At 36.9% G+C, this 16,737-nt stretch overlaps 1 protein-coding gene across 1 annotated transcript; it reads left to right on the top strand.

Annotated features, from left to right (window-relative positions):
* Window positions 1-1,287: 1,287 nt before the first annotated feature.
* On the top strand, window positions 1,288-8,313 carry LOC104922260 (carcinoembryonic antigen-related cell adhesion molecule 2-like). Its single transcript, XM_027289432.1, has 8 exons — window positions 1,288-1,393; window positions 1,931-2,254; window positions 2,532-2,716; window positions 3,096-3,099; window positions 4,487-4,540; window positions 6,786-7,112; window positions 7,254-7,529; window positions 7,646-8,313. The coding sequence occupies exons 1-8, from the start codon at window positions 1,348-1,350 to the stop codon at window positions 7,897-7,899; spliced, it is 1,470 nt and encodes a 489-aa protein (XP_027145233.1). The 5' UTR covers window positions 1,288-1,347; the 3' UTR covers window positions 7,900-8,313.
* The last annotated feature ends 8,424 nt before the right edge of the window (window positions 8,314-16,737 follow it).

Genomic DNA, 16,737 nt, shown 5'->3' on the forward strand with positions numbered 1-16,737 from the left:
AACTACCTTCATACAGGCCTATTGAACTGAGCATTAATTATGTTGAAATCAGCAAAGGGAAAGTGAAGAAGTGTGATCCTCTTTTCTCTTGTCATGCTTGATGTATCTGTATACTGTATATCTGTAATAAGCTTCATCATCCTGGGAGTCATCTCAGGTGAGTTTTTACCATTTTGACACAGCAACAAAATCAATTATTCACTTATTTCTTAAAATGTAAACAAAAATTGTTGATGCTCAACAGCATGAAATTGTTTTGTTTTGGGAAATTAAACGTTACATTAAAAAAAACTACAAACAAAATCAGAGGGTGACAACAAAAATATTTAAACCACAATGCAGCACTTAAAATAATGCATGTAACACTGGAATTTACTCTTAGACTTTTCTGTATCATAGTTTTTTAGTCCGGTATTACCTTTGCAAAGCAAATATGGCCACATACTCACAATAACAAGCATCTGTAATAACATGAGGGTGAAGGTATTAAAGGGGAAAATGGAAGTGGGTGTCATTGACATGTAAAGTTGTGCATCGACAGCTGTGAAAATGGATACCGTAGTGCCAGATGTGCATACAAATCAGTTATGATGCCTTACAATGAGTCAACATGCCATATGCCTTTTTTATTTGTCATGTAACATTTACATTTTCTTACTGTTCTTTTCTCTTCAACATTCAGATGGTCCAGAAATTATTACATTTTCATAATATCTCCACCACAAGAACACCATGAGGAAGGATCAAACATCGTCCTGTCCTGCTCAGCTGACTCCAGACCTGCTGCTCAGTTTTACTGGTTTCTGAATGGAGACAAGCTGTCTGATACTGGACCAGAGCTCAAACTGATGAACATTCAGATGAGTCAGAGTGGAAGCTACAGCTGTCAGGCCTTTAATGAGAAGCCATGCCTACTGAGTTTGGCCTAGACAGTATCTAAGATCAAGGAATCATTGTCACTTTGCAACAAAATGAAGATCAAGTTAATACTAAGTCCACTCTGAATAAAGCCCTGAATGTTTAGTCATGTCAAACTGTGATAGTTGTTGCTGTTAACATTACTAACATTACTCCTCCTCAAGAAGTAGCCTACTGAAAATATTTAATTATCTATTTACACACAGTGTATGAACATTGTTAATGATTAACAAGGTGGACCTTGTCTTTTATTCAGCTGATCTTTTAGAGATATGATTATCGTAAAATTCACATTGCACATTATTTCCTTATACTACCTTCATACAGGCCTACTGAAATGAGCTTTTTTTCATATTTAGATAAGCAAAGGGAAAGTGAAGAAGTGTGATCCTCTTTTCTCTTGTTATACTTGATGATACTGCAGATAAAATGGAAATATCTGTGATACGCTTCATCATCCTGGGAGTCATCTCAGGTGAGTCCTTACAATTTAACACAGGGACAAAATCAATTATTCACTTATTTCTCAAAATGTAACCATCAACTGTTAATGCTCAACAGCATGAGATTGTTTAGTTGTGGGAAATAAAATGTGACTGCAAATTTGTAGTTCAGTTTGTTTTTGTTCTCATATAAAAGCTTCTGACTACTGGTATCAGTGTATAGACACATTAGTTTCACATATTTTAAAATATGTAACCACAATGAAGTGCTGAAAAAATAAATACAACCCATGTGATTATGATGTAACATTGGATTTTCCTCTCATACATCTCTGTATCACGGAAATGTTTTTGATGTGGTGAAGTCCAGTATTTCCTTTGCATAATGAATGTGGCCACATTCAAGTATCAGTATCTTGTAGAGAGGTTGTCTGTTGTCTAAATGATTGGCAATTTGTTTCTGTTTTTCTGTTATTATCGATCAAGACTCACACCGATTGTGATTTAAGCATATCATCACAGTGAGTCCTCATTACAGTCCTACTCAGACTTGTAACTGTCTCCTCCAGGTTTAACCAAAGGGGCTGGTGTGTTGCCAGCTGGTCCTCTGAATGCAGCTGTGGGAGGCACGGTGATGTTCAACACAACAGTGACTCCAACAGAAAATCCATTTGTATCAATCAACTGGAATGTTAATGATAGACTTATAATCACTTCAACAAGTGATGGAAAGATCACTACACCAGAGTATGAAGGCAGGATAACCCTCTTCACCTCTACTGGATCTCTAGAGCTCAGGAATCTGGCTCTTAATGACAGTGGAGAATACAGAGTTAACATTACACAAGAGGGAGCATCACAAATGACTGGAAGCATCAGACTGGAGGTTCTTGGTCAGTAAATATTTCACATGTTTAATGTTTTGAGTTCAGTGGGTATGCTATTATATAACAGAATAATGATAAACTGAGACAAATGGTGTTGCAAATTGTTAGTTTTCAGGTGAAACATTTGGGATTTAATTATCACACATAACCTCTCTAATGGTAGATAAAACATTACTTGTATTTTTAAGAAACACTGTCACACCGCGGTGAGGTCAAGCTGGGTTTTTGTCATGTCTTGTCATTTCCTGTTTTATTTTGATATTTACCTGCCCTCTCGTTTCAGGTCACTTGCCCTTCCTCATGTGTCACCGGTCTGATTGTCGTCCCCGCCCTGATTGTTTCCACCTGTTCCCCATTACCTTGTGTATATATTGTCTGTGTCTCCCTTTGTCTTGTTTCGTCTTGTTCGTTTGCCTAAGCCCTCATTGTCACAGTCCGTTTGCCAAAAGAAAGAAATTGTGTTGTCACGTAAGTTGTTGTCTTCTTCCTCTTTAAGAGTGATTTTTTTGTTGATTAATCTTTTCTAAGTTTAGAGTTCTATTTTTGTTTTCTGTTGTTACAGTTTTTGTCCTCCCGCTTGTGGAGTGATTTTTTTTTTTTTTGTTAGAGAGCTTTAGATATCAGTAGAGCCCCTGTTTAGGTGAGCCTTTTTCTTTTGATCCCATTTGTTTAGATTTGGTTTTCCTCCTTCGGGAGCGTTTTGTGTTTATTATCTAGTGTTTTATTTTCCTCCTTGTGAGTTTCATTTCTAGAATAGTCTTGTGTTTTCCTTGTTTGTATATAATCTTGTTCCCTCCCTTTTATGTGTTTTCCCTCTTTTGAGATGTGTTATGCCCTGTCATATTAGCCAGGTCTCTTAAGAATAGACAGAGTTACATAGCCTTTCATTTCATCACTCTTCTAAGAAGATCCTGACTTCAATAAAGTGTGCTTTATCGTTATATCCTCTGCATCTGAGTCCTCATTCCCGTCCTGGTCTGACAAACACAAATCTGTATGAATCTCCTAAACTCTTCAAGATTACTTACTGTGACCCCTTGAGGACAATCATAAAGCTAGTCACTGAAATCAAGTAAATCCACATTATTTGTAATAACTGATAAAAATGTACAATAATATACCTTGATCAGTTACAGTGCTGTCCAGTATGATATGAAACCTACCAAGAGTTGATGAGTAACTTAACAGCAGCTAAATAGAAGTATTTTACTGCTCACTGCAGTCTGACTGTTGTTTTATGGCACTGTGATTTTGTTAGGGTCAGCAGAGTCAAGCTAGCCTGTAATTCAGTCAAAAGTCTGATCTCAGTCTTAAACCATGACGTCTCCAGCCTCCATTCCTGGATGTCATGATGTCTAAATTCAACACCTTGAGTGTATGTTGGGAAAGCTCTATATGTATCTACATTGTCATTCTTATACTATACTGACTACATTCTTATTAGTCTCAAGTAATAATAGAAAACTATGTTGTCTAGTAATGAAGTCAAACAGAACATTCAGATGAGTCAGAGTGGAAACTACAGCTGTCAGGCCTTTAATGAAAAAACTCTGAGATATGAAACATCTCAGTCTTCAGTTGTGTCTGTACAGGCTAAGTTTGAATAAAATTTTAAAAAAGTAGAAATATGGATGTTATAAGAAACAATGCACAGTCAGACTAAACACAGGTAACGGATTTTAGATCACAGAAATCTAGATTTATTATGCTGCTAATGTAGCCTCGAGACACTGTGATCTGCTATCCTCACATCCACACCCTCAAACTTGTAGTTTTTTATTTTTTTAATTTAATCTGTTCCAGGAAAAACATCAAGCTGCTCAGCTGGCTGCATCGCTGGAATAGTAATCGCATGTTTGGTCATCTGTGGAGCGGCTGCTGGTGGAGGAGGGTACTACATTTATAGAAAAAAGTACGTGGAAAATAACTTCGAAGATTAACCAGAAAGACATTTTAATTAATATGCATGAATCGCAATTATGATAGATGTGACAGCTCAGTAATCCTCATCTTTCAGTCCAAAAGCAAACATTCTCTCTGATTTGAACAATATTTTATTTTTTTTATATTTTGAAGAAGTAACAAGAAAGCCCCTACTGCCAATCAAGGTTAGTATATTTGATCATCCCACATTTAGATCACATATTATATGCATATCACAGTATATCACAATTGTACATGTGACTAATCAGATGTAACCATTTTTTTCCCCTAGAGCTAGATGAACATATATATGAGATCCCTTCACCAGTATATGCGAACAGATAAACTCAATGAATTTTCCCTTTGAAGGTAAGTTTTGAACTCTCAATTCTGATTTCTGAAAAGAGATACATGTATTTTAAAGGGAGACACAACAGGAAACTACAAACGACGACAAAACACAAAAAATCCCAAGCTAATATTGGGTTTGTCTGTTCTGGGCTACTGTAGAAACATGGCAGTTCATGGTGGTCTGTGTGAAAGAGGACCTGCAGCATCTGTAGAGATAAAATATCAAATAAAATGTTTTGTGTACTGCATTTATCTAATACTTTTCTTCTACTCCTATTCTATCCAACCTCAATATTGTAGACAAAGGAAACATTGGGAGTCTGCCATTAGTCACTGTGTCCTTCATCTCTGGACTGCATCTCTGTGGATGTTTTTTGGATGAATTTTTATGTCTTGCTTAATTGGTCCTTAGTTTCTCTTTCTCTCTCTTTTACTTTTTCTTGGATTTTATTTATTGTTTTATAATTGTATGGCCAAATTTTTATAATCTATTTTGCTAGATTCAATTCACTGTTCAATTCATTTCTGTTTTATTTGCTCTGTGAATCACTTTGGGCTCCATATTTACATGCAAAATTTAAATAAATAAGTTTACAGTTTGAAGTTATGATAAGATAATACAATAACAAGATACATCTAAATGCAATATTGCACACAAAATGTGAATGTTCTTTTATCTAACAGCAAGTGAACATGTAATACAACATATGCACTACTACCACTGTGGAAATCGGGTTTGAAGTGTCTAATATTTTAATAATGATGTATGTCACTTATTGTTTACTTGAATTGATACGTTTTCAATAAATTTAATAAACAATAAATTCAAACAAAAATGAAATGTTCATGGTGAAATGGAGAGAGATTGTTGACTAAGCTAAAGTCAAGTAAAAATGAATCATCACACATTATGTATTATTCCTCCAGTCCTCCTTATAAATGTGGTCCTGAAATCGTGTGACTCTTTTCCAAATTAATAGTGAAAATCTTGAATATTTAACTTTCTCTGAGACTAGTACTGAGAATGAGCAACAGTTCAAGAAATAACCAGATCTTTTTAGCTCAAATTAATTTGCATCTTTAATATCTAACCTTTGCAGGATACAGGAAACTGAAAATCCAAGTTTAGTTTGTTAGATTTTATATTTAAAGGAACAATATGTAACTTACTTGCAACAGTGACATCTAGTGGTCAAAAGTTGGTACTGCAGTATAATTTCAAACTGCTGTCATCCCCCCCTAAGCTTTGAGCTGTCGTTCAAATCCATCTTGATAGTGACTGGTTGTTTGTGTCTATGTGTCAGCCCACTGATTGAACTGACAAATAGTCCAGGGTCTCTCCACAAATACCTGCTGTTATGTCCAGCCTAGGAGAACCGAACTAGAAAGGATGCTCCCTTCTTTCCCCGCTCCCAAGGATGACCATGGCCACAGAGCTGCAGTCCAACAAAAGATAATTTATTCAATCTTGAGGAAAAATGGTAGCGTTGAGCTTCAGGGTGAGCATGGCCCGAAACAACAAACAAAAACATACAATACCAAGTAAAAGTTCAACACAACACAGCACAACAAAGCCTGATGCAGTTGGGAGTAGGGTCAAGAAAAGAGAAGGAATGACTCATTTATAGCAGCTCCGCCAGTAACAATTCACCAGTCGGCAGCTCGCACCTGGAGAAACACCAATGATACCACCCTCATGGAGGGAGGAACAGCACCTGGAGAGAGAGACCCTAAGGCTGGTAGCTGGTAAGATGGTGACCATAGTAAAAAAACAAACAAAAAAAAAAAGTTACCTGTGCTATCCTTTTATTAATGTTAGCTGTTTTGCTTCTAACATCTGTTTTAGTTTTAGTTTTTAGTTAAGTCACGTTTAACATTATTTATATATATTATCATGGTAACATTGGTCCTGCCTGATGGCTGCACTGCAGAGCTGCTAAGAACATGCGGTCTTGTTTTATTAGCTGGTTATGTAAGTTTGGAGTAATAATTAAACCTACCAATCCTGAGGGTGTCTTGATGACCTGTTTCATTTATTACAGATAATCTCTAGGACACTTATTCCATTATTGCACTAAACACACAGCAGAAGGATCCTCAGATAACAGTAGAAGAGGACCAAACTGAGTAATACACCATGAACTATACATTTCTAAGGTCAACCATACTTGTGTTCCTCTCCTCGGGTAAGGCATTTATTTTAAATTCATTATCAACAGAACCACAGTTTGTGAAATGTTGTTCATCTATGTCCGCATTTCAGCAGGTCTTTGCTATGGAGCCGGTGTACTCACTGTTGACTTACTTCGTGGAGCAGCAGGCAAGAGTGTGACCTTCGCAACATCTGTTAAACCGACCACTGAACCATTTATGGCACTGCTTTGGACCTTCAGTGGTACCATCAACATCATAACCTCAACCAGTGCGGATATAGTGGGACAAGGCTATGAGGGCAGGATCATCCTGGATAAATCTACTGGATCTCTGGTGCTTAAAAATGTGACTGAAAAGGACAGCGGAGAATATGAGTTAATCATAATCCCATATGGAGCAGAGCAAATTCAAGGAACTGCAAAGCTGGAGGTGCAAAGTAAGTATTTAATGTTAGAAAGGAATAAACAATAATGCTTGTGAAATATCTATGCAAATCCAGATTGAATAATGCTTTGATTGATCACATTGCTTGGGTCTTCTGTCAACAAGTCTCTTTTTATTCATTTCTCATGCACAGCCACAGTGTCAGTACCCACTATAGCCTGCCCCACGGAAAACCCAACAGAAGGTACAACCTCTGTAAACCTAACCTGTGATGCTGACGGCTCAGCATCTACCAGAGTGTGGATGAAAGACGGCCAACCTCTGGTTTCTGGAAAGAGATTCAGCTTCTATGATGGCAACAGAGTGCTGTCTATCAGTCCTGTGGACAGGAGCGATGCCGGAGAGTTTCTTTGTAATGTCAGCAATGATCTCAGTTCTGCGACAGCCAAATGCCAACTTACAGTCTATTGTGAGTACTTTCAATTATAGTCTAATATGCTGCAGCACATTTTTAATACGCATTTTCAGTCTTCAGTCTCATCATAATTATCACTGTTTTAATGATCTCCTTTGTCATCTGTTCAGATGGACCTGACAGACCAACAATCAGTCAGTGGCCAATACGAGAAGAGCTTGAGGAGAGTGTTACTCTTATATGCTCTGCTGCTTCCTTGCCCAAGGCAACTTTCTTTTGGAAGTTCAAACACATGCAGATGAACGGGCCTGTGCACTACATCCATGAGATGGAAATGATGCACCTGGGGAGGTATACCTGTACTGCCCGAAATCCTGTCACTGGTCTGGAAGCCTCTGTGTTCCACACCCTGAGTGGTATTTGAGCTCGCTTTCATTTTTTTCTAACTTATTAATACTGATGTGTGATTGCAAATAATGGAAAAGACAGAGTAATGTTTTTTTCATCTGATCCAGACTCCTCTACTACCATCAGTGTTTCTATGTCCATGTTGGTTTGCACTGTTCTGACCTCGGTGGGACTGATATTGGTTTAAAGACTGTCTGTGGAAATAGATGTTATATAACACGCTCGCTCATTTTGATCAATAATTGTGTTCATTTTGATTATGTCTGTGTTTATCGCTCAGTACAGGTGTAACATTCATGAATGTGTTTAATTTTGTTTAATTACTTATAAGTGTCTCAGTTTTTATTTTAATTTTATAAAAGACAATCATTAATTGTGTTAATGGCGCCTCTCACACCTCTCATGACGGATTCAGCTTTAATAAATCCATCTTGACACTTCCTGATGTACTTTGTTTGTTCTTGTGTCATTCAGCCTTCAAACATCTGAAGTGTTTGATGTCCTGACTGAGGCCTGATAACATCTTATCTTTTTTTTTTTATTTTAACTACATCAGATTCCACTGTGTTAATGAACACAGCCATGCACCCATTCATCCCTATTTTTTATTTCCACAAGGGTGCGCCCATGAGCCATCATGAACTCTTAAATCTTCAACTGGTGAGACCTACATTCACCTATCTGGACTTCACAGTAGTATTATACAAAAATCTCTTGCTATGACCAGTCCTACTCGATGTAGTCACAGTAAAAAACAAAAAACAAACACAACAGCCATTGAAACTGGAATAATGGTGCTTAAATAATAAAAGTTAGGACAGTCTTATTGAGTAGGCATCAATCATTTACTTAAATTTTTTCTTGACCTTTTAAAAATAGTCCTCTCAACCATCTGTGTTAGTCTTATGAACACAGAGGCCTCAGGCTAGGACTAAACACAGGAATTAGACCAAAAAATAGACCATAATTTGTTGGAATCAGCACATTAAAAGCATTGAAAAAAATCAATCAGCAAAGTATTAATCAAATCAAATCAAATCAAATTTTACTTGTATAGCCCAAAGTCACAAAGTACATTTGCCTCGGAGGGCTTTACAATCTGTACAGGGAGTGACACCCTCTGTCCTTGGACCCTCGGTTCGAGTGAGGAAAAACTTGCTCACAAAAACCCTTTAACAGGGAAAAAAGGTGGAAGGAACCTCAGGAAGAGCCACAGAGGAGGGATCCCTACAGAACAAATCAACACAAACATATTGTAGAATTACAATGAATGATAAAATGATTACAGTAGCAGTGGAACCTGTGATAGAGATAGAGAGACACAGATGCACAGCAGCAGCAAATCATAAACTAACTATAAACTGTAATGGAGATATGGTAGCAATAATGACAGTAGTAATATATGTAGTGGGCGTCATGCAGGACCACAGCAGCAGCCACGATCCATGAGAACCTGCTGGACGAGAGAGCACAGCAACTATTGTCCAATCAGACCAAAACCTGTAATATCCAAACCTCCATGAGTCTAATCATGAATGTAAACAGACTCACAGTTATTAGATTGATCATTTAGCATTAATTTACAGCCTGCAGTGTGTACAATTATGACTTAGTGAATTTGGATACAGTATTATCATTTCTGTTGCTTTATTTTATATATGTGAATTTTTCATCTCCTATATTTCTTCCCGACATAACTGACATTTTTTATTGTCGTCTGACTCTTTGTTATAAAATAATACAATGTCACTATTAAGTTCTTATCCAATTATAACCATTATAAAGTTTCATAAAGTGGACGAGCTGATTTGCAGGAGCATATAAACTGTTGTTCTTCACAGTTGGAGATAGAAAGCAGAGTACTGAGGGAACAAACTGTGTCTGTTTGCCAAATCTATCACCATATGAAATGAACATTCAGATTGTTAAATGAATACATCTGTACATTATCTCGCTTATTAGATGGCTACTTACCAAAGAAAACAATAAAATGACATAAAATGTTAAATGTTTAAAATTTTATTAATTTAATTTGCTGAAGTCCTCCAGAGAAATGCATCCCTAGCAACAGTCTGTAGTATAGAAATAATTAACCATTTATGCCTACTTGATCAATCGTAATCAAGTATTCAACAAAGCCATGTAATAAATGTGCTTATCAGCTGTGATACCTGTTCATATCAGTATCACATCAGCGTACATGTCCAGATCAACAATGATTAATACACTATCATCTGTTGTCACTCTCCCAAAATTAGAGGGATGCTTAATTGCATGCAAATAAAATCATTCACATGGTCATTGTCACTGATAAATAAACTACTTTAACATGTAATAATACCCATAACAGCACATCATGTACAGCATTACCTTTATCACTTATCACTGTGTTGTAGTTTAACCATATCAGTGTAATATAATGTCCAGGCTGCAATACACTGAGGGAGTAAAAGTTTAACCGCATGGGAAAGTGCAGGAACTGACAGATCTCATGCCATCAACATAAAATATTCCATCATACTAATGTAACATAAATCTTATTCAGAATATTTAGAAAATCTATTTGCTGTAAGTTAAAGAGACAACAGTTATACACACCACTATAAATAAATCAAGGATAAGGAGGAAGGGAAACTATTGTTTCTGAAACTGGTTTTTATTAATAAGGAAGTTATTGTTGATGAAAAAGAACAGAAAAATCAGGATTGTATCTGATAATAATGTTTTTTCTTTGCCTGGCCTCTCAGAGATAATTGCTTGTCTCCGTCTCAAAGATCTGAGAATGTTCAAGAGGGCAATTGAACCAATAATTGAGATTTTATGTGGCATCTAATGTGCATCAATTTATATAAATAATCCAAAAACAGCTAGTAGTACAGATAGTATATGGAGATGAATGATGCATATTAATGTTTATGGTGCTGCATGTTACTGAAACAAATCAGACATAGCATGATGTCCAAGTATTCTAATTTAAATTTAAACAAGTATTTAAATTTCATGATTAAAACTTGATTTTATTTATTTTTTATTTGATTTCTTTTCTTCTCTGTGAATCTGCAAGTATATGTTTACAATAAACACTTTATTTCACTTTAGGGCTTAATTGTTCATTGATATAAATGTACCTGAAGTTTTGATTAATAACAACAAATCACATAAAAATAAGAACATCCCCCTTGACATCTTCATACATTATTATCATGACTATTTGTCATGTTTTTGTCCAGAATGAGGAACCAAAAAATAATAAGAAGTCCATGGTCCCTCCCCTCAAACACACATACTGCAGTTGCAGCACCTCCTTTCTGAAAACACTTTCTACATGCCTGGAGACTGCAGGAGAGATGGAAACATCTGTGATACTGTTGATCATCCTGGGAGTCATTTCAGGTGAGTGTTAGGTGACTATTTCGACTTATATAAAAACCTTTAAAAACAACTTTCTTTTCCACATTTTCATGTAATGATTCTATGGTAATTCAATTTAAAAAGCTAACACTGAATAGTATTTTATGAATATTCATTATCACAGTTTAATATGTTTAAATTTAATATGTGTAATATCAAAGCTTTTCTCTAGCTAAGATTTCCCTGTATTATTCTAACACAGTGTAAGTCACAGCTGGATCTTACAAACAACGAACACCAAAGTGCACCTCTTTTACATTATTATTCTCTATTATTTATTGAGCAGCACTCTATTATCAAAACATCATTATTTTAGCCAATTTTATGAATTTTTGATAATGCACTGCAAATATTTAAATGTTTCTTGATAATGTGAGTTTGTATGAGGACCTGCTGAGAGGCAGTGCTCTCATAGCCTTTGTTACATAACCTTTTTTAAAAAAATATGAAATCCGAGATTACGGAGAGACGCTTGTACAGTAAAGACTAAACTGTTAACACTATTCTGATGAGTGCTGTATTTCACACAGTGATCCACAGTGCATTGTCATCTTAGTTCCCAAACACTTATCTGTCTCCTCCAGGTTTAAGCCATGGAACTGGTGTGCTACCAGACAGTCTTACTGCAGTCGTTGGACAGACGGTGACGTTCGCCACCACAGTGACGCCAACAGAAAAACCATTCTTTATAGTAACCTGGGGTTTTTCTGGTATCCATGGTCCATCCAATGTAATAACCTCAACTACCGTAAACATAACTGGACCAGTGTATACAGACAGGATCACCCTCTTCATGTGTACTGCATCTCTGGAGCTCAGGAATCTGAGTCTTAATGACACTGGAACATACAAAGTCACCATTGTACCAGATGGTGAAGTACAGAAGAGAGGAGTCTGCAAACTGGACGTGTATGGTTCGTTGATGCATCATTGTTATATTGTTGGATTAAAAACATGCAGAAAATGTTAAACCATCTTGAAAAGTGACACCTACAGTTACATAAAATGATCAATGGCACAGAATCAAACAGAATTGTAACATTTAAAAAATGACAAAACAAACCCAAAGTCATTGTTTGATGAAATACCAGATGCCAAAAGAATATAACTTTAATTCAACTGAATATAAAAATCTAGTAATATCAGTTGCATAAATTCACACAGCTCATATTCAGAAACTGAACAAGCCATTAGGACTCTTCTTTTAGGTTGTGATGTTGCAACTATAGAGTCACCTCAGCCATGCCGCTCCCACCCAGCACCATCATCCAGGTGACCTGTGGTTGACCTGGCAGTTAGCCAATCAGAAGAGAGGCTCAAAAGAATATATTGAGATGGGATTTTGTGCTTAGTACTACAAATTTGGCTGTAATATGGCACAAATTATACAAAAAAATAGAAAAATATACGACATTGAATATAATGCTGCCACCAAATGCTTTACATACATTTTAGAGAGGTGTTTCATTTGTGTCAGTTTGTATCAGTTAGACTACAGACTTTGTTTGCACAGTGTAAGGCCATGCTTGCTTGAATAGCAATTTTTGGGTTATTTATCAAATCACTATTGATAAAGAACTTTGAGCTACACCTGCACCTACTGCAGGTGCAGAACTTTCCTGCAGTTTTCTTATGTAATATCTTTATCAGTTCAATAAAACCTGACTTAAACTGACAGACAGAGAGCAGGTGTATACCAAGTCATAAATGTCCGTAATGGATATGAAGGGTTAAGGGTACTGTATATAAATATATTTGTAGTGTTTGTCTGACTTCTAATAATTTATTATTAATAATAATTTATTTCAACCTACAGAGCCAGTCTCCAATGTGGTGGTTAATGTCAGTAACACAGACTTGGTGGAGTTCAACAGCTCTGTCCGTCTGTCCTGCTCCTCCTCTGGATCCTCTCTCTCTTTCCTCTGGCTGAACAACAACACTGAGGTTACAGCCAGTGACAGAGTTGAGCTCACTGATGGAAACTCCACTCTTACTATACTCAATGTGACCCGCTTTGACCAGGGACCATTCAGTTGTCGTGTGTCTAACCCTCTAAACGTTGCCTTCAGTGAATTTAAACACCTCTCCATCAGCTGTGAGTTAATAACCTACATGCTCAGTACTTTATCTGACAACATCTGCACACAAACATGAGAGAGTCAACAGTCAGCTTAATGTAGAATGTGTTCATCACAGGCCTTTTTTATTACATTAAATTTTACAGAGGTTTATTTTTTCTTCTGATGTGTGTGACATGTACATACTAATCAGTAATAATGACATACAATAAGTCAGGCTACATGCCATGCGTCTTTATATTTTTAATGTAACAACATTTCCATTTTTTATTGTTGTTTTCTACTTGACATTCAGATGGTCCAGAAAATGTTAAACTCATAATATCTCCACCACAAGAACACCATGAGGAAGGATCAAACATCACCCTGTCCTGCTCAGCTGACTCCAGACCTGCTGCTCTGTTTTACTGGTTTCTGAATGGAGACAAGCTGTCTGATACTGGACCAGAGCTCAAACTGATGAACATTCAGATGAGTCAGAGTGGAAACTACAGCTGTCAGGCCTTTAATGAAAAGACTCTGAGATATGAAACATCTCAGTCTTCAGTTGTGTCTGTACTGGGTAAGTTTGAATAAAAGGATTTGTACAAAAAATATGGATGAAAAAAGAATATTATGTCCCGGTACCTGTCTTTCTTAAATAGGTGTATTTAGGAAGGATACATAAAAGTATAAAATAATTCTTATTTTGTTTTAGTTGTGTTTGACACAAAATTAGTGTCTTTGTTTGGGTTGAACAGGGTTGAAAATCCAAAGCAATTGAATTGTGCAATATTTTTTTATCCAGTTTATGACTTCTAATAATTTTGTTGTCAATTTCACCCTACAGTGCCAGTCTCCACCCCAGTGGTAACTGTCAGTAACACAGACTTGGTGGAGTTCAACAGCTCCGTCCGTCTGTCCTGCTCCTCCTCTGGACCCTCTCTCTCTTTCCTCTGGTTGAACAGCAGCTCTGAGGTTACAGCCAGTGACAGAGTTCAGCTCACTGATGGAAACTCCACTCTCACTATAGTCAGTGTGACCCGCTATGACCAGGGACCATTCATGTGTCATGTGACCAACCCTGTCAGCAATGGCAACAGTGATCCAGTCAACCTCTTGGTCATCTGTGAGTTACTAACATGTTACCGGCATGTTCATCTTACATCATTTTCATTGAAATCCCAGTTTTAAAAAATCTGAATTTGACTGACACAAAGCAGCAAAGTACATCTGACACTGAGTTAAGCTTTTTGATTGACACAAAGCAGCAAAGTACATTTGACACTGTTGCTGATTCCTCTCCATATTTTATTGCCGACCATATCTTTTTATTTTTCCTGCCGCAGATGGCCCAGAAAATATTAATCTGACACTATCTCCATCACAAGAATACTATGATGAAGGGTCAGACGTCAGCCTGATCTGCTCAGTTGCCTCCGGACCAGTTCCCGTGTTTAAGTGGTTTCTGAATGGAGATCTGCTGTCTGATACTGGACCAGAGCTCAAGCTGATGAACATTTTCTTGCATCACAGTGGAAACTACAGCTGTCAGGCCTTCAACAACAGAACTATGAGAAATCAAACATCTGAGTCCGTAACTGTCTCTGTACTAAAATGTAAGTTGAAGTTGAATGACCTCTTGTTGGTAAGACCTAAGATAGTGAGTACTGAGCACCAACTGTCTGCTTTTTGTATATCTAATGTCTCTTTGAAGGTTAGACATGGTGGAGGCTTTTGATAAGATGTTTTTCAAGTAGTCTGAGAGTTTGAAAAGAAACAAAACATATACTTTTGGGTAACACTTTGTGATTTTAATGTAGAATGAGGTATCAATAAAGTACTTTTACTGAAAAACATAAAGGATAATGAAGTAATTAATTAAGTAATTAGACATTCTGCTGGCAAAGAAGTGATTTACAGGTAACAGTAAATATGTACAGTTATAATGTGCCACCAGAACTGTGGGGTTACAGTACGTAACTACATGTACAGTAAGTAACTTGTCTTGATGTTTTACCCCAAAGATACCCAGTATTTACAAAACAAAGAATAAGCAGAGTATCATTTGTTTCTCATTCAAATGGCCAATTGTTCCTCATAGCCTTGTTTTCCCTATTATACCTAAATATAGGTAGCAAGAGGAACCAGTGAGCATCTTATTAGTACCTAATTCAAACAACACAATTATACTTTAAATAGTTGTCTTACAGTGTTACCTACTTTGGCTCTATTAGTTTAATAGATCAGAAATAATTCTCTAGAAAATATTTAGTTTTGTTATTTGACACAGAACTGGTACAAATCTTTATATACTTTTCTGAATGTAATGCATTCTTTAAGTGGTTTTTGTGCAACAGAAACAGGGAACAGAAGTCAGGGCAATTGATTAGTGCAATATCTTTCACTTGATAAGTCCTAACATTTTGTTTCTTTGTTTTTTTCTACCCATAGCGCATATCTCCAATGTTGTGATAACTCCCAACAGCACAGACTTGTCAGAGTTCAACAGCTCTGTCAGTCTGTCCTGCTCCGCCTCTGGATCCTTCCCGTCTTTTGTCTGGTTGAACGACAGCTCTGAGGTTACACTCAGCGACAGAGTTCAGCTCAATGATAGAGGCTCCATTCTCACTATAATTAAAGTGACACGTTACGACCAGGGGCCGTTCATCTGTCATGTGTTCAATAATTTCAGTAATTACACCAGCAATCCAGTGAAACTCTCCATCAACTGTGAGTGTTTTATGTCACATCTGCCTTTTAATCTGTGTCTTGATTCTTGATTATTACAGCCGTCATGTCAGGAGCAGTTTCGTCTGAATTACTTTCATTGTGCTCCTTGCTGTTTGATTGTTGCAGTGTTTGGCTGATACTAAGTGATAGCTGTATTAGAACGACATACTTAACAGTAATGACTGCTTCATGCTGAGCCAAGCTGAATGCAACATGCAGCTTTCCTCAAGCTATTATTCTTTTATTGGTGACCATGCTGTTTTATGTCTTTTCCCCCAGTTGGCCCAGAAAATGTTTATTTGAAGCTGTCACCATCACAAGAATACTTTAAAGAAGGATCAGATATCAACCTGGTGTGCTCAGCTGAATCCAGACCTGCTGCCCAGATTCACTGGTTTCTGAATGGAGACAAGCTGTCTGATACTGGACCAGAGCTCAGTCTGACAAACATTCAGATCAATCAAAGTGGAATCTATCACTGTCAGGCATTTAACAACAAAACTATGGGATATGAAGCATCTAAGCCTGCAGCCATCTTTGTACAGGGTACATTAGATTAAGTTTAGTTCAATGATTACAACCCACAATACTTGCCGTTAAACTTTTCTACTTTTTTACCCGCAGCACCAGTCTTCGATGTAGAGATGACTCTA

Source organism: Larimichthys crocea, chromosome XVI, assembly GCF_000972845.2.
Source record: "Larimichthys crocea isolate SSNF chromosome XVI, L_crocea_2.0, whole genome shotgun sequence".
Classification (NCBI taxonomy): domain Eukaryota; kingdom Metazoa; phylum Chordata; class Actinopteri; family Sciaenidae; genus Larimichthys; species Larimichthys crocea.

Excerpts from the sequence above, each read along its gene's own strand:
- LOC104922260 (XM_027289432.1), top strand. The coding sequence starts at position 1,348 with ATGGAAATATCTGTGATACGCTTCATCATCCTGGGAGTCATCTCAG. Across the intron at positions 1,394-1,930 it reads CATCCTGGGAGTCATCTCAG|GTTTAACCAAAGGGGCTGGT; the intron begins GTGAGTCCTTAC and ends TGTCTCCTCCAG. Across the intron at positions 7,530-7,645 it reads ATGCCAACTTACAGTCTATT|ATGGACCTGACAGACCAACA; the intron begins GTGAGTACTTTC and ends TCATCTGTTCAG.